This window comes from Ictidomys tridecemlineatus, chromosome 2 (assembly GCF_052094955.1).
Source record: "Ictidomys tridecemlineatus isolate mIctTri1 chromosome 2, mIctTri1.hap1, whole genome shotgun sequence".
Lineage (NCBI taxonomy): Eukaryota > Metazoa > Chordata > Mammalia > Rodentia > Sciuridae > Ictidomys > Ictidomys tridecemlineatus.
Window position 1 is genome coordinate 5,122,751 of NC_135478.1, and position 25,427 is coordinate 5,148,177.

Here is a 25,427-nt window from a genome sequence, read left to right on the forward strand (position 1 = left end):
ATAGCCTAAATTTCCATCACAACTGAGAATGTCCCAGATGCAAGCCAAGTATATCCTCTGTAGACGACACGCTGGTGGTTTGGGGCCTCACCCCACACCGTATGGGTGACCCAGGAAGGCCTTCTCTAAGCCTCAGTCCCTCCTGCCCTATGCCCCCATAGGACGAGGCTGATAATACTGCCTGCCTCAGGGGGGGGTGGTTTGCTGGGGATCAAATACACGACTGTGCCTGCAGGCGCAGTGCTTGGCATGCACCAACCATTCAGTAAGGAGGTGACCATCCTGGCCATTGAGCTCCCCCTCAGATTTCCACGGAGCCAAGTCCAACCCAGAGCCAGGAGTCAGGGACCACCACAGGGAAGAAGGCACGTGCACTCCTGGGCTTGGTTCACAGCCTGACAGCCATTTAAAGATTTCACCTTAACTCACAGTTTGTCAAACACCAAACCTGCCCCATCGGCCCACCCTAAAACAGTCCTGCTGGCTTTAAAGACCAGGTGCATGATTAGAGCTGGGTGCGCTCACCACCACCCTTCAGTGCTGAGGGTGAAGCTGCTGACACACCGAATGGCAGACTCTCAGGGCCGACAACCTGCCACTTGCCCTTTCGTTTAATGTTCTTATCACAGGGCAAGGATCTGGGGTTCAAGCACCCACACAGGTCGAAGTGCACCTGAAGCCAATTAACATTCCTAAGCCCCAGCCCACCCCTTCAGGCCACCAGTAAGTCCTTTCTTTGGTCCCAGGGAGCCAGCGAGCTTTCCCTGTAAAGGTTGACTATTTGCATTCTCACTACTTGATTTCTTTTCTGTCACTGAGGCCAAGCGCACAGGACAGCATGGTGGTGGACAGTGCAGGTGCTGGCACAGCTCCCTGACTTTCAGTCTGGCCTGACCTGGGCCACAGTTGCATAACTTCTGAGCCTCAGCTTTCCCCTCTGTAAAACGAGGCCGATCATACTACCATTCCGCGGGGTTCTAGTGACGATAATGTTGTTCATATTTGTAAAGTACTTAGAACAGTGTGGGCATGCAGTACAGACTGTGAGCCATCATCCTCATGACTGAGGAACCTGTAAGGGCTGCCAGCGGCTGCCACTCACAGCCTGGCTCTGGGTTTGTGTCAGATGCACAGGCCTGAGGTTGGGGGAACCCTTCCTGCAAGACTCTCACTACATTTTCTCCTGGGTCCTGGGACAAAGCCCATCCTTTCCCAAACCTGGGCCTCTCTGGGGCTGCAGAGGTCCCTTCTGGCTCTCCCAGGTAGGAGCTTTATGTGGCTCTGCCAAGGACAGCATCTCCTTATGTGAGAACTTACCAAAGAGGCAGGCAGATTTAACCCAAAATAACTTTATTGTTGTTTCCACTTTTGATATAAAAGCATCCTTCACACCCAGCCCAGGCCCCAGGGGAATAATTAATCACTGGCTGCCATGAAGTCCAAGCAGTCAGGGCTCCTCTCTTTGCTCTAAAGGATGAGCCCATGCCCACTCCAGCAACCCATTCCCATATCCCACCATCCCCGGGGGGGCGGGGGAGGCCACAGTGCAATACAGAAGTTTAAGCCTGAGATTGACCAGAAACAGTGACCACTGGGCCCCCACTGACCCTGGCTGTTGGGGGGGGGAGGTACACACAACAACGTCCAGCTGTCTCCAGGAAAGACTGAGTACTGGGGTCCCCTGGCTGGCACAGAGGTCCAGCCTGTGCCTGGACCCATCTGAGGTCAAAGTGTAGCGTTCCTCTCTTCCTGAGTTTCAGGATTTGACCTGGTCAGCTGCTGCTGCTGGGGACCAATCCTTCCAGTTCCAGAGTGTCCACCTTTGGGTGGCCCAGAAGCTTGGGGCCCATGGAGGCTCTTCCCAACTACAGCAGCTGCAATTGCACTTTCAGCCGCAAGGCCCGGCCCACCGAACCTGGCCAGACACCCCGGGGCCCTGCTATGCTCACCACCTCCAGCTGGTACATTCCAGGCCTGGGCCTCCGTCGTCCCAGCTGCAGGGAGCTGAGGCTGCCCAGGTGATGCATGCGGAAGAAACCTCGCTTGTTGCTGTGAGCAATTACGTAGTGCACCCAGCCTCCCAGGCCCTCCAGAGCTGGGCGCAGCTCCAGGATATGCTCCGACTGGCCCAGATGTGAGAGGTTCAAGGCCAAGGTCAGGGGGACTTCGGTGTCAAGGGTAGCCAGGCTCACCTGGGGAGAAAAAACAGGTGGGTGATCAGAGGCTGGTTGAACAGGGATGCAGTGGATAAGGGGCCCTGGGGTCATGGCCAGAGGGATTTTAAACAATGTCTAATGTGGAAGAAAACATCCTGCATGCCATGTACTCTGCCCTTGGCCACTTCTATCTAGCCCTCTGTTTGCAAGACTGAGGTCAGCCTGGGGCTGAGGACATAAGGGCACAGGCAGAGGCTGGTTTTCAGGTGAAAAGGCCAGCAGGCAGGCAGCCACTTTTACACAGACTCCAGATCCTATTCTCAGCTGAATCACCATGGTCAGGCCCCTACCTGGGTGGAGGGAATTAAGTATTCGCCCCAAAGACCCAACCAAAGGGTCATCCAGATGGCACTGGGCCCCTGAGTCCCAAAGGTCACTCAGGCAGCCTGGGGTGCCTGGTGTTATGACCAAGGGCCTTTTCTGCAGAAGACAGTCCCTAAAGGATGTCAGAGCTGACTTCAAGACAAATAGGATACCCAGCTGGGCCAGAGAGAAGAGAGCAAGGGCCAGACTACTGCTAGCTTCCTCTGTACTTCCTGCATCTGGCTCTGATTAAGAGCCCCCTGTGTGCAGATGACAAATCCTTCTTTATTCAAGCTCCTCTGAAGTGCCTTCCTGGTCCTGGCAGCTGGACAGAACCCTCAATAAACCAGTGAGATTCAATGGCAGGCTACCCAGGCCTGGGTGACGTATCCAATCCCACAGAAGGTTATCTGTTTTCTTCCCCTTTGCTCTGGGCTGTGCTGTTTTGTTTCACCTCATTTATATGCCCATGGGGCATTCTGTTATATCCAAGTGAAAGCTATTCCTATCTCCCAGCCCCCTCCTTCTGGGAATCTTGGGCCTGTCCCAGGAGTGTGGTTCAGACATATGCACTTATTGACACCTGCTGGCAGAAAGTGGGAATTGCAGGCAAAGGCACCAAGCCTCTGTTCAGATTTCATCCCAATGTGCCCAGCCCAGGAGTCATGAACAGGGCAGAACTTGGGGCAGAGGCTGTTATCTGGCTGCTCTGAACAGTGCTAAATCTAGAGTAGTTCTGATGGAGGGCTTCACTAACCAGGTGGTAAGGGTCGACATTCCAGAGTGCAAAGAGGGTTTAGAGAGACCAATGTATTTCTCCTGCCTCCAAATGCCACCAAAGGAGGGAATCCACAAGAAGCACCCCAACCTAGCCAGGGTCAGTATAGGAGGTATCTGAATTCTCATCTGGAGTGAGGCAAACTGTTTGGGGGCCCCAAGAGTCCTCAAGGGAAAACTAGGGCTGAGGAAGTACAGGGAGACCTGGGCAGGCACCACGACACGAGGGCCAAGCTGGCACCTGGAGTCTAGTGCTCTCTCTTGGGGGGCCACAGCCCTCTTCCCACCCTGGGGCAGTCCCCATGGTTGCCCCCTCCAGCACTGTCCCTGTGGCACCTGGTGGCCTCTGTGAGCGCTGCGACGTGGTCGGTCCTGAGGGGAGAGGCCATTGATCTTGCATTCATAGCAGGCTTCGGGAGAGAGCTGTTCCTGATTTGTGGTGTCCCAGGATCCAGGACTGAAGCCCAAGCCAGAGACACAGTGCCTAGGCCAGGATCAGGTGGGTGGCTTTCAGGAGTGGGCTGGTGGGACCTCCTCAACCACACCCTACCACCCTCACATTCTATTCTGAGCTCTACTGCCCCATGGGGGCAAGGGTTGCATTGCAAGTACACCTGTGTGTGTGTGCTGGTGAGGTGCCACGTGTATATGAAGCATGCACAGTGGTGTGTGTGTCCTTTGGTTTACCTGGACATAGGTGTGAACACAGGAGGAATGCTGGGACAGATGAATGTACTCGAGTGCCCATGGGCATGTACATGTGCAAACCCATGTACATACATGGAGGATAACATGCAAGTACACGTGCCTATTGCAATGAAAGAACCTGCATGTGTTTGGAGATGTGAGCAGGGTCAGCTGTCCATAATCATGGGTTCTGCATCCTCATATTCAACCACCCAGGTAATGAGAGAATATTACATTGTTGCTGTGTGTTCTATGTAGTTCAGTCATCTGTACTGAACACTTAGTTTTTTTCTTGTCATTATTTCCTTAAGCAAAACATTATAGCAACTATGTACATACAATTTACCTTGTATCAGTTATTATAAGTCATCTGCAGTGTAAGAGTTTGTGTGTAGGTTCTACGGCAAACAGTTTGCCATTTTAGGAAAGGGATTTAAGCCTGGTCAGTTTTGGTATCCATTAGGGATCCTAGAACGAAACTCACAATGCCTTAGCTCACAATTGCTGCACCCATGGTAGATGTCCCTCAAATACCGAGGGATGATCACAAAATGTGAGCCAGCATGAGCAAAGAGCTTGTGATGTGTGCTTCCTCACACGTGCAAGCCAGGATGTATGGATGGCACACAAGTGTCCCCAGGGATATGGCCACATGAGTCTGCAGGCATGCTGGATGACATGGACACATACACATGTACACACTGGGACCTGGGAGTGCCCGAGGATGCCCAGGCATGCTGGCATCTTGTCAACCATGTGGATAATTACACATAAGGGGTGTGCACAGATGCAAGCACCTCTGTGTGTTCAGCTCTTCATACACATGTGTACTGTACACAACTAGGGGAGGGGTGCACAGGCCGAGGTGGCTCTTCTGGTGGGTATCTGGCGGCTGCACCAGCCTGCATGTATCTACACTTGCAGGGCATGGAGTTTATACTCGCCCCTGCTTGCCCCACTTGAATCTCTCACCCTTGCCCAGCGCGGAAGTAGCCTCGGGGGCAGCCGCAGAGGAAGCCGCCGGGCGTGTTGGCACAGCCGTAGCTGCAGGGGCTTCCCTGTCCAGCACACTCATCCACGTCCTCACAGCCCCCAAGGGCCTGGTCGAAGTCAAAGCCAGAGGGGCAGACGCAGCGGAAGCCTCCAAGTGTGTTGTGGCAGGAGGCGCTGCCACAGGCCGCAGGTGACAATGCACACTCATTCTTGTCTGTGGAGGGAGGAGGAGAGGAAGGATGGGGCTTTGCCCCCTCCAAGCCTTCCATGCGGGATGCTGCTCCTTCAGAGCCCAGGCCCAATGTCAAAGCCTGCAGCAAGCTTGCCAGGGGCCCTCAGAACACATCTTTCTCCATCCCCTGCCTGTTATCCTCCCTTATTCCCCCAGCTCCTGCCCCAAAGCCTGTAATTCTCCTTCATAGCATTGCTCCAAAGTTCCCCTAAATCCTGAATCGCAGCATGTTCCAGAACAAGCTTCTGCACCCTCCCTATATTGGCAGGTGGGGCGGGGTCATTCTCTGTGGTGAGGGATGCCCTTGCACAGTGAACGCTGAGCAGCATCTGGGGTCTCCACCCCCTCTGTGCCGGGAACACCCCTCCCCTAGTTGTGATGATCAAAAATGGCTTCAAGATATGACAAATGTCCCTTAGGGGGGCAAAATGGTCCTCAGTTAACCCAGGGAGTGGTCTAGCAATCCCCATCTCCTCTGCTAAACTGGGCAACTCAAGGCGAGGGTGGCGTCTGTCTGGGGCTCACTCCGGCATCCTCAGGGCCTGGAGAAGGGCAAGTCCTCCGCAGAGAGTTGGGAGAAGGGATGATCAAAAACATGCAGAGGAGGAGACAAGCAGAGAACTTGAGAATGAGGATTTGCCAGCAAAGGCCAGTGGTCTGTGACATCCTGAGGTCCCTGGGACAAACACGGGGGGGATATAGAGACAAGGAACTTAACTAAGACCTACCACGAGAGACAGGAAGTGCCTGGAAGGCAGCAGGAGAGTGGGGAGGGCTGCATTACAGAGTGCAGAAGGAGGGAGTGTCCAGGGGGATCAGGCCACAGGGCCCATTACAGTGGAGGTCAAGGGGGGGAGCTGAGGAGACGTGACAGAGAAGGCTCTGGAGAGCAAATGAGGCCAACAAGGTAGAGGGTGAAAGCCAGACTGTAGGACAGAAAGGCAGAGAGTTGGTTAGGAGGAGGCTATTATTAGAAAGGTGTTGGGCAGCAAAAAAAAAAGAAAAGTTGGGGGGCAGAAGGCAAGCTCCCCAGTTGAAGAGCCTCTGCAACAGCTGTGGCAAAGATGCAGCATGCGTGCCTTCACTCACAATTGCCGCGTCCTTGGCAGACACCACTGATCAACCATAGCGCTTCCCCCCACTGTCTCAGGAGTGCTCTCAGAATCTTTGTCAACTGAGTCTTGCAGGCCACCACTTGCTAAGTAATGGGCTTGAACACGTGCGGAGCTTGCTGAGATGCCCCCGAACTCCTTACTGGGAGGCCTTCTAGGCTGGCCTGGTAGCTTTTTTAAACAGCTGTGCTTGTCACAGCATGGCGGGGAGGTGGTTCCCAGCCCCCCACCCCCTCTGGAAAGACTCCAGTTGGGGGTCCAGCTTCCTCCCCAGCCCCTGTCACTTGCCACACCATGAAAAGGAGCTGAGCAGGACCCTTAGCCTTGAGCGATGGAAGTGTGGAGCCGGCTTCCCTACACGGGAAGCAGGTGGATCCCACCTCCGCTCCGCAGGGGAATGAGGCCATGGGAGTGGGCGTCACCCAGCGGGACTGGGCGACACCCCGCTGAAACCCAATCCCTTGCCTCCTTCAGGGGGAACTTTCTGGAGTACCTTCCCCTCAATAAACAGGGCTTCGGGTGTGCTGTCGCTCTCTTCTGTCTGCCTCTCTGGCTTCCCTTGTGGGAGCTGGGGACAAGGAGCCGTCGCTGAACCCCAAGGGAAAGGTATTTTCTCTGTCTCTGTGTGATTACTTGGTGCCAACCCCATTCACCTGGACTGATCCTGACTGATTGCGTCACGTGTCGCGACAGCCACTCACCCACACACTGGGCCCACTGGGAATGCGGGGTGAAGCCCTGGGGGCAGCTGCAGCGGTAGCCCCCCAGCTCATTCTGACAGCCGTGTTGGCAGTGATGTGGCCCACCACATTCATCCACATCTGAGACAGAGACAGGGTGTCACCAGTGGCCCCCAAGGGTCCACCCCCAGCCTGGGACCCACCCAACCCTGCTCTACCTTCACAGCCGTGGCCTGAGCTGTCCGGGGTGAAGCCTTGGTAGCACTCGCAGTGGAAGCCACCTGGGTCATTGTGGCAGAGTCCATGGGTGCCACACGGACCAGGCTGCACCAGGCACTCGTCATTGTCTGCAGGGGACAGAGAAAGGGCAGTTCCTGGTGGTGAGGGGACGCATGACCCACCGTGTGACTTCAGGCAGGTCACTACTCCCACCTCCTGCTGGTTTCCCCTTCGGGGAAGTGAGATCCCTAACAGTTCCTACCTCCCAGAATTGCCACCAACACTTGAGATGGTGCACATAAAGGACTTTGCTTGAGTCTCATCTCCTTGCCTTCTAGAGTAACAATTAACCTAACCACACGCGTGGCGGAGGGCAGGGCCTGGTGTGAGGACAGAAGAAAACCAAGACTCCTTTGGGCACTAGAGGTGTAGCCCAGGGGTAGAACATAAGCTTAGCCCATGGAAGGCCCTGAGTTCGATCCTCAGCACCCCAAAACAGACAAAACAAAGCAAAAACCCTTTTTGCTTCCCCCATGGGAAAATGACCAGGGGGCCCCCGTTGAGCTTTGTCCTTTGGGGAACTTGACAATAGAGTGAAGTCAGCCAGCGCCATGGATGGAAAATCTGTGTCCCCTAAATTCATGTTGAAGTCTCAACTCTAAATGGAACAGTATTCAGCCTTTGGAAAGAAGTTAGTGTTAGATGAGGTCAGAGGTGGGACCTCACAATGGCACCGGTGCCCTAATAAAAATGAGCACCAGAGAGGATGTGCTCGTTCTCCCTACCCCCGTCTCTCTGCCGTGTGATGACACAGCAAGAAGCTGCAAACCAGGAAGGGAGCCTCACCAGGAAGCAACCGTGTTGGCACCCCGATCTCAGGCTTCTCAGCCTCCGGAACTCAGACAGCAAATCTCCGTAGTTTAAATACTCAGTGTGTTTTTTTTTAAGCTTTCAAAAAACTTAATCTGTGAATATCTTTCCATATCTTTAAATATTTTTAGTATCCTTATTCATTTTTTCTTTTGCTACTGGGGATTGAACACAAGGGTGCTCTCTATTCCCAGCCCCTTTTCAGGTCTAAGTGGCCTGGGCTGGCCTTGAACTTGAAATCCTCCTGCCTCAGCCTCTGGAGTCACTGGGATGACAGGTGTGCACCATGCTCAGCCCACATCATTTTTTTTTTTTTTTTTTAGTTTTAGGTGGACACAATATCTTTATTTTATTTTTATGTGGTGCTGAGAATCAAACCCAGTGCCTCACGCATGCTAGGCAAGCACCCTACCACTTGAGCCACATTCCCAGCCCCCCCACATCATTTTTAACGGTCACTTCATCTTTGGTTGGTTAGATGAGCTCTGCTTCTTTTTAACCAGATACCAATTAGAAGGCACAAAGATTTTTTTTTTTTTGCCACTTTAAACAAAATTAAAGACTAGGTAAACCTGTGTGTGTGTGTGTGTGTGTGTGTGAGTTCCTTAGAACAGATTCCTTAAAGTGGAATGGTGGGCACAGAGATCCATATCTGTGAATTTTTGGATATGAATTGCAAAACCTCCCTCTTTCCGTTATGGGTGTCTTTGTTGCAGCAATCTAAGATGACTGGGAGCCGGGTTTCCAGGCAGCTTTGCTCTGGTGGTAATGACCCGTGGATGGTAAACTGCATTTGGACAGGTTTTAAGGAATGAGCAGTAAACTCCTGTGTGGGAATCCAGTCTGAATGATTCTCATTCTCCTTCCCCTAGCGGAGAGGCTCTGACCGTCACTGCATCTCGTAGTGACCTGGACATTGCCCTGGTCCCGGAGGTGGAGGACGCCTCTTCAGACGTAGGCATGTCGCCCCATGAATTGAGCTTCGCTCACCTGTTCCTTTGTGATATTACTCCTTTGCTCTGTTTGGGATAGAATGTTTCATGGAAATGCCCTTTGTGTGTCCCCTTCTCTTGCTCTGCCCTTGGGTGTGGCCTTCCTAGATGTCAGTCAACCTGCTGACAGCAGACATCACGAAGCTAGACTCAGCCCCCCGAAACCTGACCCCTGGCCTCATGTGAATGGCTTCTCCTCAATAAAAGGGGTCAGCACGCGCTCTTTTTCTTTCTGCGGACCCTTAACGTCAGAGGAGCCATCATAGGACCCTAAAGAAAAAAGTCTTTCCGCCTCTTGAGTGGTTATCCCGTGCAGCCCAGTCCCCCTGAAGTGACCCTGAGTGTTTGAGTCATGAGGAACTCGGCACTCCTGGTTTTGCCTTCCCTGATCACAGAGATATCTGACACCAAACATTCCTGTAGGGATGTAGAATTGCCTTAGTTACAAGAAACAAAGGGGACATGGAGCTTTGGGTACAGAGCAGTGTCTGCAATTGAATGCCTGAGCTGTCCCCCTTGAGAAGCTAAAAACAACAACAACAACAACAACAAACCAACAACAGAAAACAACCTAGTATCCAGATTCTCCTTAGAAACATCCAGCACCACATGTTGTTTCTTTCCCTTGAATCCAGAAAGACAACCAAGTGTCATAGTCGTCTGCTTTGATCACGTGTATTTGATTTCCTAATTCAGCTGTCAGCAAACTGGGGCCCTGTGGGGCAAAATCTGGCCCACCTTTTGCTTGTGCAAATAAAGTTTTATCGGTACACAGCCTGTTCATTAGTTTGCGTGTCATCTCTGGCTGCTTTGGTGCTACAATGGCAGAGTTGAGTCAATCCGACAGAGACCATATGGATGGAAATCTGAACACATTTACTCTTGGGCCCTTTACAGAAAGTTTTCTGATTCCTGATGTAGCTGAGCCTCAGAACATGAACTGCCTGGCAGAGAACCTAAACTATTCTAGAGAGAGAAGACATTTGTGAGCTTACTACATGTATGGGACACTTGTGCAAGGGTCCATGTGCCTCCATGTTTAGGCATGTGCAGCTACACACACACACACACACACACACACACACACACACACGCACAGCTTTACTGTTGCAGAAAAATCGAAACACATTATTTCAAATCTTTGCCCCAATGTTCCCTTCGGATGAGGCTCCACCCGAGTTCTCTTTGAAAACTGCAACCTTCCCTGTTAATTTCCCGACTCTACTTGTACTGTGTCTTTCTCCCCAGCCACTTAGCACCTGCGGACATATTTCATGTTATGTCAGTTGCAGTCTGACTCCTAAAAGAGAAGTTCCCTGATGGTATCAGGTTCCGCTGTCCTGTACTCCCAGGACCTGGAGCAAGGCTCTGTAAACCGTGTCTGAAATGGTTCAGAGTAAACATTTTTGGCTCTGCTGGCAAAACTGGACTGTCTGGATTCTGTCATTACAGTGGTGGGACAAAAAAAAAAAAAAAAAAAGCAGCCACAGATGATAAAGTGGGTGAGGTTGAGTGCCAATAAAACTTTATTAGCAAAAGCCAGCAGAGACCAGCTTTGGATGGTAGGCTGGAGTTTGCCATCCTCTGGTCAAAGCACTGTCTGGTACACAGTAGGTGATCATTAGGGGCTAAGAGGATCAATGGGAGCCTGCATGGGCCAACTGTGGCTGGGCACAGCCTCAAAGGGAGATCTGGTTCCCTCTGGGTCACAAGACACCAAGAAGCAACACTGTGGCAGGTGATTCTGTGGCTCTGACTTTTGAGCTAACTCTCCCTTTGAGCTGTGAGAGGTTTGGGGAGCACTCTGGGAGACCCAGCAGGGACTGGTCAGGGGCAGAAGGAGATGGCCTGGACCCAGGTAAGTGGAACTTCTGAGAGTGGACCTTTCAGAGACTTAGGGCAGGAAGGAGGAAGTCCCAGATGCCACCAGGATGGGAGCACCCAGGAAGCAAGCGCTTTGTTCCACCCTGGCCCACGTCCCCAAGGTCTGGCACCCACAGAGTGCCTGATACTTCCATGGTGACAAACTTGAGAAGGCTAGGTTTGTGTGTCACCTGTCACACGAGCAGAAGGGGCACTCACCAAAGCAGGCCTGGTGGCGCTGGATGAAACCAGGGGGACAGCGGCAGGTGAAGGAGCCAATGGTGTTCACACAGACGAACTGGCAGTTGTGCTGCCGGGAGGAGCACTCATCCAGGTCTGCGGCACAGCATAGGCGTCCCAGCAGGCTCAGGGGTGGGACTCAGCAACGGGTGGGGCCAGGACTGGGGCAGGGCTCAGGGGGTAGGGACGGTGGGGTGGGCAGGGCTCAGTGTGAGGGCCCAGGGTGCTCCTGCCACCGTCAGGCAAAGGAGTGGCAGGAGAATGACCCCATTGAGTCCCCAGCTCTATGCAGGTGGAGGGGGTGAGACCACAGGTGACCTCTCTGGGGCATTTGTCCCGGACAGGAACGGCCCCCAGAAGGTGTTAATGGGAGGGAAGGAGGTCACCTTTGCAGGTTCTGCCATCTTCCTGCAGCAGGTAGCCTCGGGGGCAGGCGCAGAGAAAGCTGCCCTCTGTGTTTTTGCAGAGGAAGGAACATGGCTTGGGGGCCTGGCTGCACTCATCTACATCTGTGGGGAAGGGCGGGGTGTGAGGCGGGTCCCATGGACATTCCCTGGGGGACTGAGGGTTGAAGTCTCATTCCCAGCTTCTGGCCACCTAAAATCTGTGGACTTACGCAGGAGTTGGTACTTTTCTATAAAAAGTCAAATAGTGAACAGTCAGTCTTGTGTACCTGTGGATTCAACCGACTGCGGATTGAAGATACTGGGTGGGGAACTGTATCTGCGCTGAACATGCGCAGGTTTTCTTGTCAGTATTCCCTAAACAGTGAGCAGAGCAACTCTGTCCTTAGCATTTACCTTGTATTAGTTACCGTGAGTCATCTAGAGATTTAAAGTGTACAGTCGGAGGCTGGGGATGCAGCTTCATGGTACAGCACTTGTCTAGAGTGTGCACCAGGCTCTGATGGAACCATCAGGTTCCATCTCCATCTCCACAAATGAAATGAAACAAATGAAAACTAAAATAAATAAATAAATAAAATAAAATAAAGTAACCAGGAGGGTGTGTGCAAACACTACCCCATTTTATGTCATGGAGAAGCCCTGGTTTTGGAGCCAATCCTCCTTGGACACCAAGTGGCTACTAGATGTTTGGCTCCTCAGGCCACACAGTCCCAGTTACAACCAGTTAATGCAGCCTTCATTTCAGAAAAGTAATGGTTAAAGGAAACGTGGCTAGGTGCCAGGACCACTATTTAAAAAATAGTAGAGGGCTGGATTTGGCCTTCAGGCTGCAGTCCGCTCCCTCCTGACTGAGATGAACAACTACTACACAACGTAACTGGAGAATCTCAGGATGCATCAGAGCAGGGGAGGAACATGGCTCAAGCCGGGTGAAGCTTTGCTTCTGGCCTCCACTTTCTGGTTTCCTTAGGCTGTAGTCGCCGGTTTGGAAACGAAAAGCAAGTCTTGCCAACTTGGAGAGGCACAGGGAAGCGGGGCCAGGAGCTATTGACAGGGCCCGAGACAGGCTGGGGCACGCAGGCGGGGGGCTGTGGCTCACCCAGGCAGGCAGTGGCAGCAGCATCTGGTGCATACCCAACTTGGCAGTGACAGCGGAAGGAACCAATACTGTTGATGCACTCGCCGTGGGGACACAGGTGAGCAAGCACATGACACTCATCCACATCTGGGGACAAAAGGGCAGGGTGGGGTCTGGCTGGCCACCAGGGCATGCTCGCTTCCCTTTGCCCACCAGTCCTCACCCTAGAGGCAAACCCACACATGCACTCGCACACACTAGCACTCACCGGAGCACAGACACACAACCTGGAAACCACCTCAAGGACACCCACCTTGGCCCTCGGCAGTGTAGCCTGAGCCATGGGGGCACAGCTTCCTGTGGGCGGAGGTGCCAGGCAGAGGACAGAGCTCGCAGTGGGGTCCCCAGCCCCGGCCGCCCCCGCAACAGCACACGGCCCTGGGCACAGCTTCGTTGTTGCTCGACCGCGCCTGGCACGTGGCCTGCAGCACCTCAGAGAAGCACAGGCCCTGCCGGATGTCTGCGGAGAATGGGTAGGAAAGGTGGGCAGGAGAACCGTGCCACCTAGGACCCTCCTCCCTGGGGTGTAGGGTGGCTTTGTGTATTTGCACAGTGTGAAATCTTCCAAGGCACTGCCACCAGACACGGACACCTCCTCAATGGGGTGGGGGTGGGGCTGGGGCAGAAGCTACAGGCCCAGTCAGTGACCACCAGGGCTGGGTTGTAGAAGCTGGACAGCAAAAGGCAGCCTTCTTTGGCTACAGAGGGAACAGATGGCCAAGAGGCAGCAGAGAATGCAGGGAATATCAGGAAGGGGACCAGACATACTGATGCCCAGGATGAAACATCAGGGACAATGAGGAAAAATGACGTCCAGGGACAGATGGGAAGTGGGGAGGGCTGGATGCAGACTGGTCATTAGGGTGAGGAAGAGGAGGCTTCCCAGTTACTCTGGGAGGTGGGCTTGGGGGCCCATCACTGAGACAGGGTTTGGAGGTGAGCTGTATCATTGGGGGTAGGGACAAGGATGTCCCTGAAGCAGCTGGATGCACACATCTGGCCTGAAGCTGTGGGGTGGATATCACACTCAGGGAGGAAAGAAGAAGGTGGGAACAGGAACACACAATTCACCAGGACAGATGCTACTGGTGTGTCACCTGCTGGGTTTGGCTCCCAGGAAGTGGGAAATCCGGGAGGGCTCACTCCTGGGTATTGTCTGGGGGTTGGCGGTATCATGGGCGACAGGCTGTGTGCACACTGGCCATGTGTCCTCGGTGGCTCACAACCCCACATGCCTCCCCAGTGCCCCGACTGCTCCCCTGATTCAGGGAGCTCCTGGGCAGGAGGAGGCACGGGTGGAGAGTGGCCGCAGCCATTTTGTTTACGCCTGGTTACACTCACCGTGGCACTCAGTGAGGGTGGGGCTGGCCTGGAAACCCTCGTCACAGTCACACCGGAAGCTGCCCACGGTGTTGATGCAGCGGCCATTGGTGCAGGGGCTGGGCTGGGTGTGGCACTCATCCTCATCTGAGGTGGGAGGGATGAAGGAGGCCAGAGGGGAGGACAGAGTCCGGAGCCGGCCTCCCCCAGCCCTGGAGCTCCTCCCTTGGTTCTGCCACTTCCTCTTGTTCTGGCCTCTCCCCCATACCTGTGCAGCCCTCCCCAGAGCTGGGCTGGGGCCGCATCCCCGGGGGGCAGATGCACGCAAAGGTGCCGATGAGGTTCTTGCAAAGCATGCCTCGCGCGTGGCAGTCCTGCGGCCCGTCTGCACACTCGTCCACGTCTGTGGATGACCAGGGACAGGTGTTGGTCAAAGTCAGCTGCCTCAAGGCCTGGCCCTAGGCTGGAGGGCCTGGGTCCTACACTCCAGCAGCCTCCTGCTGGACCAGAATGAGGGCACTGCAGGTCTTCCCAACAAGGGAGCCACAAGATCCCAGCCAAAAAGCTCAGGATGCCCCCCATGCTCCACCTCCCCTGCCCATGCCAGAGGCTGTGAATCTGTCAGGGCCTCCTCATGGCTCCTGAACATGGACTCTGAAACAGCCCTGGAGGGATCCAGCCCCAGCCTCAGGTCTTTCGCCCTTGACACTATAGACATTTGGAACAAGAAAGTCCTTTGTGGTAGGGGGCTGGTCTGTGTGCGCTGTAGGGTATTTAGCAGCATCCCCCGCCACCCAATGCCAAGACTCTTCAGCTTTCATTGTGACAATGAGAAACTCACAGACACGAGCACATGTCCCCAGGGAGGCATGATCTCTGTCCCTTCTGACCTATGCCACTTAGGGCAGGTCCAGCCCCTGATGTCCTAGTGGACTCTGGGCCCAGGGAGCTATTCTTATCCCATTTTTAACAGCAAAATGACAAAGCTCACAAGAGCAAAGTCAGAATCACGGGTGTGATCCGAATGTGTCCCCAGGCTCATTAAGTTGGAAGCTTAATCCCCAAAGCCATATGTTAACAGTGTTTGGAGCTGGGCCCTCGAGGCCCGGGGGGACTCGGACTAGATGAGGTCAGGAGGGTAGGGCCTCCGTGATGGCATCAGTGGCTTTGTAAGAAGAGAGAGAGCCAAGCTAGCACCTTGCGCTCTGGGATGGGGTGCCCTCCCCCGCAGTGTTGTGGGGCAACAATAATGAGCCCCACCAGAGGCCAGCACCATGCTCTTGGGCTTCCCAGATCCCAGAACCATTAGCCACACCCACTTCCACTCTTTATCAGTGACCTGAACTGTGGTTACAGCAGAAGAAAGTGAACTAAGAAGACTACCCCTCCCAGGAGGTGCCCCGCCTGCTCACAGGGCCAGCTGCACCGGCCATGCTGCTCACACCCACCTGTGGGGGCTCATGGCTCTTACTTCCCCATTGTGTGGAGGAACAACCGAGGCTACACCTAAGTCTGCTGGACTGCAGGACTCAGGATGTCACCTACACACATGGGGATGATGAGGCCAAGGACGAGGAGTCCCGGGGCCCTGCCATTGGGGCCTGTGTCGAGCCTACCTCGACACATGGCCCCATCCTCTCGCAGGGCATAGCCAGCCGGGCAGGTGCACAGGTAGGAGCCCTCTGTGTTGTGGCAGCGGAAGGCACAGAGCAGCGGGTTCAGGGAGCATTCGTCAACGTCTATGGAGGACAGTAGAGGCGTCAGGTAGGTGAGGTCTGCCTGCAGGACCCCTGCTCCCTCCCAGGGGGATGGTCCCCATCACACATCCCAGGTCCTGGGCAGACAGCATCGTACCCTCGCAGGTCATCATGGGGCCAGGCTCAAAGCCATCTGTGCAGGCACATTCAAATCCGCCAATGACATTGGTACATGTACCTTCTCCACAGGGGTGGCCAACAGAGCATTCATCTATGTCTGGTTGAGGATACGGAGTAGTCAGTAACTGCAGAGAAACTCCTATCCTTCCCATCCCTGTCTGCCTCCCTGGTGACTGCCACAGACTAGACAGGGCAAGATCTGCTGCCTTCTAAGCTGGCTGCAGGGCAAACACAGGTGCACATTCAAAGAATGAATGAATGAGCGGATGAGCAAGGGGTGAATGAGTGAATGACCAAGTGATGAATGAATAAGGGAACACATAAGATCATGAGTGACTGAATGAGTGTATGAAAGTAGGATGAATGAGTGGAAAGTGTGAATGGATGAACAAGTGAATGGGTGAACAGGTCAACGAACAAATGAATGAATGAATGAGCAATGGGGAAAAGGGTGAGTGGGAGAGTCAATGAAGAACAAGGGAGAGAATCAGTGAATGACGAAGGTGACAGGGGCCAGCCAGGGCTGGTCACTCACCCACACAGCTGATGCCGGTGAAGTCCAGGCTGTAGCCAAAGGGACACTCGCAGCGGAAGGAGCCGTCGGTATTGATGCAGACGCCGTTAGCGCAGACGCCAGGGTTCTCTGCACACTCATTCACATCTGCACGTGGCAAGGGTTGCAGACCGGGCGGCCATCACCGTGGGGACCCCAGGCCACCTGCGCATCTGGGAGGGAGCCTGAGACTTGGGTATCCAGGCAGAGTTGAGAAGGGCAGGGCTGGGTAGCTCAGGAGAGGCTCCCAGCACCTGGGTGAGGGGCTCACCTTCTCGAGAGTCATCCGGGCCTGGGACTGCCCCGTGGCCAAAGGGACAGAGCTCCTGAAAAGCAGCTGGGCAGGGAGGGGGTTTCAGAAAAGGAGTCAGAATCCAGGGCCAGTCACAACCCCCAGGATCAGAGCAGAGGGACAGAGCAGACTCACCACTGCCCTCCTGAGGACAGAGCTCACAGGGGTCACCCCAGCCCTCCCCAGGCCTCTTGCTGCAGCAGCATCGGGTCTTGGTGGTGTTGAAAGCTTTGGGCACTAAGCACTTTCCAGCCTCAAAACGTGTGAAGCAGAAACTCTGCCTTGTGTCTGTGGGAGAGAGCAGGCCGTTCGGGTGTTAAGCTGATAAAGGCCAACATACCGCATGCGCTCCCCTCCTCTACATTCCTGATGAATGAGTGGAGCTGAGCCTACTAGCCGCCAATCAGAACACTCCACGCCCCCCAGTCACAGTGATTGGCTCAGAAATGAACACGTGATCAACACTGATCCAATGGGGGTCAACCCTGGGCTTTGGCGGGATAGCCAAGAATCCCAGCAATATTCTAACCTACTTCACTCCTGTAGGGTGTCCCTGTGCCTGGAAGAATGGGCAAACTGGCTACGATGCTCCTGAATCAGAAGGCCCTTTCTTCAGAGGGTGGGAGGACCTTGGACTTCAGACCCCAAACCCTAGATCTCTGCTCCACCGGCACTCAGCAGGCTGGGGGTGGCTCGCTACTGGGCCCTGGGCCACCAGAGCTGGTTGAGTTGAACTGTGACTCTGCTCACACCCTTATTGCCCCTAATCTATAAGTAAAGGCTAGCTCATGTTGGCTAAGGCTAGCCCAGCTGAGATGAAGCCAGCCCAGAGTGACCTCAGCTACCTCAAACTAGACAACATCTGCACAGCAGGAGAAGCTCTGGTTAATAGTGAACAACCCGGGGGGTCTAGGCTAGCCAGGGATGGTCCAAGTTGGCCCTCTGTAGAGGAGATCAGTTTGGCCAAAAGGTTGTCTGGACTGGAATAACCCCACTAAGCAGAGAGACACTTCTGCTTGGTCAGAGCCCCTGGAGTGTCATACAAGAAACTGTGGCACTCCTTTCTGGGTGATCCAAGCCCTTCCCACCTCATCTCCCACCACCCTCTTCCCTAAGCCCCGGGTGCTCCCTGCTCCCAAACTCACCAAAGCAACGGTGCGTGTTGTCAGAGAGGACAAAGCCAGGTGGGCAGAGGCACCGGAAGCTTCCAGGACTGTTGGTGCAGGTACCAAAGAGGCAAAGATTGGGCTCCTCCAAGCACTCATCAATGTCTGGAGGGGCAGGGACATGAGCGGGGAAGGAAGGGTGTTTGCAAGGAGGACCTGAACCAGGGTGGGGAGGTCTTGGCTGTGAAGAAGGGCAGAAGGAGTAGGGGCCCAGCTGAGTGGGTCGCGGGCTGAAGTGGGGCAAGAAGCTAAGGCTCAGTATAAGCTGCAGCATCGGGTGCGCAGTGTGTATGGGGTGGGAAGGGGTCTTTCCCAGGAGATGCAAGAGTCATAGTCTGGAAAAGTTCATTGCTAGAGACTAAAATTGAACAAAGCTAACCGAGACTGAATAAAGTTAGCCCATACTAGATGGAGGTAGCTCATTTGTATCAAGCTAGTTCGGATACAATAAACCAGAAGAGGCCAGGGCAGACTGGTCCAAGTTAGCCTAGAATATACAAGACTAGCCCAGTGGAAGCCTAGACAAAAGGGCCATCCGTCCAGACCAGACTAACGCAGGTTAGCCCAGACCATATGCAACTAGCCTGTCTGCTCGGGCCAAATGGTCCGGTTAGTCCACGTGGAATGAGGCCAACCCAGGTGAATGAGTGGACCACAGAGGTCAGGCCAGACTGATTTAGGTTAGTCCAGAGTGTACAATCACTCCTATGGGTCATTATACCAGTAGAACCTGGGCCAGACTTGTCCTTGACAACCATTCATTGGAGTGAGAACTTCTATGATTAGATTCCTGAGGTGCAGTGAGACCCCCAAACCCATGCCCATTTTATAGGATTCACAAGGAAGACTGAGGGCCCTAGAGAGAAAGCCCTGAGGTAGGAGTGCAGAAACATTAATACTGATAATAGCGCATGGAGCTGGGTTTGGCGCTATGCTAAGTGCATCTTCACCTCACTGTAACCCCAACTGGTATTCCCATCTTACAAGGGGCAAAGAGAAGCTCAAAGGCACCTCCTTGGCCCCAGAGCTGGGAGGTTGGGCTGGACACTCACCTATGCATTTGTCGCTCTGCACCTGGAAGCCAAGAGGGCAGATGCAGCGGAAAGAGCCCTCCAGGTTCTGGCAAGTGCCTGGCAGGCAGGTTCCCGCAAGGCTGAGACACTCGTTGGTGTCTGTGGAGAGGAGAAGGAGGGGATCCCAGCACCAGAGAGGAGGCGGAGGGCTCACCCAGGTTTGGGGCCGTCACCCGCTGTCACTGCATGATGGCTGAGGGACCTAGGAGAAGCCCTTCCAGTGGCAGTTCTGGGTCCAAGGGAAAGGCTGAGATTCCAGAACACAGGAATAGCATGGAAAGGATTATCTGGCCCTGGGGGGGCGACAGGTGGAGCCAGATGGTGTCGGGGGCGCGAAGAGGGAGCCCGGTTCCTAATCTGGAGCCACTTGGAGATTCCTCTGGGATTTTCCTGGCATCTACTTAGCACCCCTACTATTCCTGATTTCAGAAAACTTACATTTTCAAGACAGCTTCACCCTAAATCACAAAATTGTGTTCTAAATATATAATAGAATGTGCTAGGTTTTTAAAAAATACTTTTTATGCATGGATGACGAATGGAACCGCGCTCACTCAAAAGTACCAACTTCAGGTAAATGTGGAGCAAGGACTGGCTGAGATGGGTCCCAGCACTGCGGTGAGACTCACCCACACAGTTTCTCCCATCGGCTGTGAGCTCAAAGCCATCCTGGCAGAGGCAGTTGAAGGAACCAGCTGTGTTAAGGCACTGGCCAAATCGGCACACTTGCCGAGTGGTACACTCATCAATGTCTGCAGAGGGGAGATAAGCAGGTAGGGTCAACCAAGGAGCTTGAGGGCACTGAGCCTCCCTTGCACTTCCTTCAGTTTACTAAGCACTCGTGTAGACTCTGTATTCTAACCTTCCTACTACCCTATGAGGTAGGTCCTGATATTTTCTAATACAGCCATTATAATACTATGAATTTGCCTCCAAATCCTCTCTTAGCTGTATCCCACATATTTTGATATGTTGTTTTTATTTTCATTTAATTCAAAATATCTTCTAATTTCATTTATGATTTCTCCTTTGATTTATAGAGAAATCCTCAGCACTACATAAAAAGATATTGTGTCCAAGATATTGGGTCCATCTACAACTAAAATAGATTTTTAAAAAATTTTAATTGTCAATGGATCTTTATTTTTATTTATTTATATTCGGTACTGAGAATTGAACCCAGTGCCTCACACATGCTAGGCAAGTCCTCTACCACTGAGCCACAACCCCAGCCCCAACTAAAAATATTTTTTAAAAAAGAATACATTGTTTAATTTCTTAATACCTTGGGACTTTCTGGGTATCTTCTGTGATTGATTTCTAGTTGTATTCTCTTACTTCCTGAGGACTTAATTTACGTGACTACAATTTTTTAAAATTTGTTAAGGGTTGCTTTAACAAACCAGGATATGGCCCCAGAATATGGCAAATATTCCTTGGCAAATGTCCATGTATATTTGAGAAGAATGTGTATTCTAGAATATTATATAAATATCATTCAGGTCAAAATGGTTGACAGTATTGTTGGGGTCTTCTATATCATTACTGATTTTCCACCTACTTGTTTTCTTTACTACTGCAGGGGACATGTTGGAGTTGCCAACCATAATTATGGATTTTTCTATTTCTATTTCAGGTGTATTGATTTCACTTCATATGTTTTGAAGCTCTACTGTTGGTTGCTTATGCATTAATGATCATATCTTCTCAGTAACTTGGTCTTCTGCTCAATATAAAATCTATTTCAGGTAATATTTCAGTTGAGAAGCCTATGTAATCTGATATTTTCTCTGGTAAGTACTACTGTTAATCTCCATTTTACAAATAAGAAAATAGAGATATTAAGAGGTATATGACTTGTGTAGGGCCTTGTAGGTGGCAAAGTTGAGATTTGAACTCATAGTTTCTGATCTTGGAGTTCATGCTTTAACCCAGTGCACTTAATTGGGTGGTGCCATACCATCAAGGTCTTGCTTTCATTCTTCCCTGCCCTGTTTTATAATTTCACCAAAGAAGAAATTATAAGAGAGTTAGAAGATATTTGGAATTAAAAGGAAATGAAAACACAAAATATTAAAATTTGTGGGATGCAGTTAAGAGAGCACTTAGAGGCAAATTCATAGCATTAAACTATATTGCCGACCTGCCTCCCATCAACCTCAGCATAAACTCTTAACAAGACTCCCACACAGACTCCCACTGGTACTGGAAAATTGAGTGGGTATGGAGAATTTTGTAGTTAACTCATTTTCAGAGGAAACGCCAACCCCTTGAGTTTGCTCAGGGTCAAGGTCTTTTGTTTCAGAGGACCCCTGAGGATCATGTATCTCCTGTGCAGTGGAGAATATTGAGGCCTCCCCACCAACCCAGGTGGCTCACCCACACAATTCCCGTTGTGTGTTGCTGCAAAGCCAGGGAAACACAGGCAGTTGTAGGAGCCAATGATGTTCTTGCAGGTCCCATTTCCACACGGTTGTTGGTCACACTCATCAAGGTCTGAAAAGAAAACCCCGCAAACCCACCAATTCACCCTAGGGCATTGGGTGGCTCAGGGACAGGGACCTGGCTGAGCCCAGCCTGGCTCCCCTGCACCTAAGCCTTCCCAGATAGCTGGGTAGTGACCTCTAGAGGGGACGACTGAGTAGTGACCTTTAGAGAGGATGGCTGGTTAGTGACTTCAAGAGGGGACAGCTGAGAAGGACCCCTGGTACTGTTTACGACCTCCATTTTACAGATAAGAAAACTGAGGCAAGAGAGAAATGAAAAAGTCACTTACCCAAGGTCTTAGTGCCAGGATTCAAACCTGGGTCTTTCTGTGAATTGGGATGGTTAGAGGAGCCATCCCAGCCCCAGAGATGGTGCACACCCCAGGCAGAGCTTAGGCTAAGAGAACGGAGCGGAAGAGGCTCTCACCCATGCACAGGGTCTGGTCTGCCGATGCCCGGAAGCCACGGTGACACAGGCATGCGTAGCTGCCCTCTGTGTCCACACAATCGCCATGGCTACAGACATTTGGGATCTCTCGACACTCGTTCCGTCCTGAGGGGTGCAGGTAGCATGGTGTCCCCAAGCACCTCACCCTACAGAGGGTCAGCCTCACCCCCCTTTCCCTGAGCTCTCCCTTGCTGCAATGGAGGAGCCAGAGCCTGCCTTGAAGTCCCACATCCAAGCTCCCACCGGGGGGCTTCAAGCTCTGCCCCATCACACCCTGCATGACCCTTGTCACTCTCCTGTGGACAGGTGCCCTCAGGGCTAGGGGAACAGCTCAGTGACAGAATGCAGGTCCGCAGCATGAGGCCCGGGGTTCAGTCCTCAGCACCCACCCAAGACAAGGGAAAAGAGCCCTGCTCCACCAAGTCACGGAGGCAACAGCCCACCCCCTCCCCTTCCCCTTGCTGTCCTGGGCTCTGGCCTCTGGCTCCCTGGCGACCCCACTCACCCACACAGGCCCCGCTGGGTGACAGCTTGAACCCTAGGGCACACTCGCAGCGGTAGCTGCCGGGGATGTTGGTGCAGTCTGCGTTCCTCCGGCAGGGGCCGCCCCCACTGGCACACTCGTCTACATCTGGGGAAGCCAGCCAACAGAATGGGGGTGAGAGAGAGGCCCGCCCTGGGAGAACCGAGCCCCAAACCCAGCTAAGCAGCAGGTGGTCTCTCTGCACACCGCCAGAATTAGAGGGAGGGGGTGCTTACTTGGGATGGAGATGCTCTGGAAGGTGTTAGCCCAGCTATGCAGACGGGAAACGGAGGCTTACAGAGTGTCTAGACTCACCCAGAAGGCACAGCGGGGAACCAGTCTCCTACACAGAACCCAGCACTGGGGACAGGGGTGGGGGTGGGAGGCACCTTCGCAGGCCAGCAGGATGCTGTTGTAGCTGAAGCCCTGGGGGCACTCGCAGCGGAAGCTCCCCACCTGGTTGATGCAGACACCGTGGGCACAGATGGCTGGGATCTCCCCGCACTCGTCGATATCTGGGGAGGGCAAGAGCCATCCATGGTGGCCTAGCCCCAGGGACTTTCTGGGGACCCTGAACTAAAAGACCCACTGGCCATGTGGTCTGGTAGAAGATGAGGCCAGAGACCCACACATGGTCCCAAAATCCTGCTGTAGCCAAAATATATCTACTCACACCAGAAAGAGGTCAGGATGTGGCAGGAAACGCAAAGGCAGGAGAGAGCCTCGCTTTCTATGGAAAATGCACATTTCCATGTACGATGGCACGAATGGTGTGACTCTGCTTTGTGTGCCACCAGAGAAGTGAAGACCTGGGCTCCGTTTGTGTACAATGAATCAAAGTGCATCCTGCTGTCATGTATAACTAATTAGAAAAATTTTTTAAAAATTTAAAAGTCTAACAAAAATAATAGTAAAATTTAAAAAAGAAAGAAAGAAAGAAAATGCACATTTTGCTGCGTGGGAGGTTGAGGCAAGAGGATGGCAAGTTTGAGGCCAGCCTGGGCAACTTAGCAAGACACTGTCTCAAAATAAAATTTAAGAAAGGGTTGGGGATGTAGCTCACAGGTAAAGCACCTGCTTAGAATGCTTAAGGCCTACGGTCCAATCCCCAGTACTGAAGGGAAAAAAAAAAAAAAGAAAAATACATTTCCCGTGACCTAGCACCCTGCTTTTCAGGATCTAACCCTGAAAGTGACATTGAGCAAACAGATCCAGGTCAAAAAATAAATAAAGCAAATATCGTAGAACTGCACTTATAAGAAGTGCCCAGAATTAGCAAACCCACGGAAACATAAGGAGTGTGACTGTCTGGGGGTCGGGAGAGGGTCAATGACTGCTAAAGGGGACAAGATTTCTTTCTTTTTGCATAATGAAAATGCTCTAAGGTTTGATGGAGGGAATGTCTACATAGCTCTGAATGCACCAAATCCACTGAATTGGGCACTTAACTTAAAAATTTATATATATATATATATATATATATATATATATATATATATATATATATATATATATATATCTGGTACTGGGGATTGAACCCAGGGGTGTTCCACCACTGAGCTACATCTCCAGCCCTTTTTGTTTTATCTTGAGACAGGGTCTCATTGAGTTGCCCAGGCTGGCCTCGAACATGTGATCCTCCTGCCTCAGCCTCCCGGGTAGCAGAGATTACAGGTATGCACCACCACGTCCAGCTTAAATTAGGCGCTTTCAGTGGGTATGCATACACATACACAGCTGGCCTTCCGTAGCTGAAGTTTCCACGTCTTCAGATGAAACCAACTACATTTTGCAAAAATTCAGAAATTTTTTTTGCATCTGTACTGAACATGCACAGAATTTGTCCTTGTCATTATTCCCTAAGCGAAAAGACAAACTGCATGATTCCACTCACAGGAGGGCCCTAGAGCAGGCAGTTCAGAGTCGTGAAGCAGGATGGTGGAGCTAGGGCTGGCGGGGGGGTGGGGGTGGGGGACACGAGAGTCAGTGTTGAATGGAGACGGGGGTTCAGTTCCGGGAGGTGAGAAACGGATGATGGAGATTGTCACACCAGAGTGCAAACTGCTCCATGCCACTGAATGGGCACTGAGAAAACAGTCACAATGATGAATTTTATTGTATGTGTACTACTGTTGCTCCAGAAATGATGCACAGTCTTATAAAAACACCCTCACTGTTCAAAAAACAGAAAGGAAAAAAAAAAAAGAAAAGAAAAAGGAAGTATTTTGGGATCAAAATTCCTGGGGAGTTAGAGATACAGGGAAGAGGGCGCTAAGAGAATCAGGGACGCTGGTCACTCACCGAGGGGCTTGCCCGTGTGGATGTCAATGACGAAGCCCGGGACTTGGTCCCCACACAGGACCTGGTAGTCAGCTGCCAGAGGAGAACAGAGCTGCAGCCCAGCCCCCCCACCCCCCACCCCCGCACACCTGCAGGGACGGCCCCTCCCTGCAGCCCAGCCCTCACCTGGCCTCTCACCACCCCCCTGCCTCCTCCCTGGTGGCCATACACCTGTGCAGTGACTTTCTGATGCAGGTGGGACTTGGCCACCTCTGGCTAGCATGGGCACACCAGCCACACCCCTCGCCCTCATCAGAAACAACAAACTGTTCAGCTGTGACCTCAAGACCTTCGCCCCGGCCCCACCATCTCTCCAGCAGAAACTCCTGCACAGGGCCATCAGAGGACCTGCGTGTCTGAACATGACCCGCTCCTCCAAGCTGCCGCACCTCTGCCCCGACAGCCCTTCTCCCTTACCCTCCCCAGCACTATGGTTTGAATGTGTCCCCCAAAAGCTCATGTGTTGGAAACAGAATCCCCAAAGTCCTATACCGATGGCATTTGGAAGTGGTGAGATGTAGATGAGGTCGTGAGGGGAGGCTCCCCATGACAGCATGAGTGACTTTATAAGAGAAAGATCTGAGCTGGCATGCTCACTCCTTTTATTTATAAAAACGTAT

General features: G+C 52.6%; 1 protein-coding gene across 2 annotated transcripts in view; it reads right to left on the reverse strand.

The window, feature by feature from the left end:
• Positions 1–1,333: 1,333 nt before the first annotated feature.
• Fbn3 (fibrillin 3) overlaps positions 1,334–25,427 on the reverse strand; it is a 55,657-nt gene continuing 31,563 nt past the window's right edge. Inside the window, exons 42-65 of one of the 2 annotated variants that reach the window (XM_078035195.1) lie at positions 24,769–24,840; positions 22,857–22,982; positions 22,450–22,575; positions 21,924–22,049; positions 21,390–21,506; positions 19,640–19,762; positions 18,990–19,109; positions 17,917–18,042; positions 16,907–17,059; positions 16,751–16,816; positions 16,462–16,587; positions 15,904–16,023; positions 15,666–15,788; positions 14,318–14,452; positions 14,071–14,196; positions 12,983–13,189; positions 12,691–12,816; positions 11,571–11,693; positions 11,164–11,280; positions 7,219–7,347; positions 7,022–7,141; positions 4,956–5,190; positions 3,633–3,780; positions 1,334–2,192 (exon numbers count right to left, since the gene is read on the reverse strand). In XM_078035195.1, the coding sequence (XP_077891321.1) occupies positions 1,866–2,192; positions 3,633–3,780; positions 4,956–5,190; positions 7,022–7,141; positions 7,219–7,347; positions 11,164–11,280; positions 11,571–11,693; positions 12,691–12,816; positions 12,983–13,189; positions 14,071–14,196; positions 14,318–14,452; positions 15,666–15,788; positions 15,904–16,023; positions 16,462–16,587; positions 16,751–16,816; positions 16,907–17,059; positions 17,917–18,042; positions 18,990–19,109; positions 19,640–19,762; positions 21,390–21,506; positions 21,924–22,049; positions 22,450–22,575; positions 22,857–22,982; positions 24,769–24,840 (3,317 nt within the window). In that variant the 3' untranslated portion in view covers positions 1,334–1,865. Of the gene's footprint in view, positions 2,193–3,632; positions 3,781–4,955; positions 5,191–7,021; positions 7,142–7,218; positions 7,348–11,163; positions 11,281–11,570; positions 11,694–12,690; positions 12,817–12,982; positions 13,190–14,070; positions 14,197–14,317; positions 14,453–15,665; positions 15,789–15,903; positions 16,024–16,461; positions 16,588–16,750; positions 16,817–16,906; positions 17,060–17,916; positions 18,043–18,989; positions 19,110–19,639; positions 19,763–21,389; positions 21,507–21,923; positions 22,050–22,449; positions 22,576–22,856; positions 22,983–24,768; positions 24,841–25,427 lie in introns of those variants that run through there. The other variant, XM_078035199.1, reaches the window with a different exon arrangement.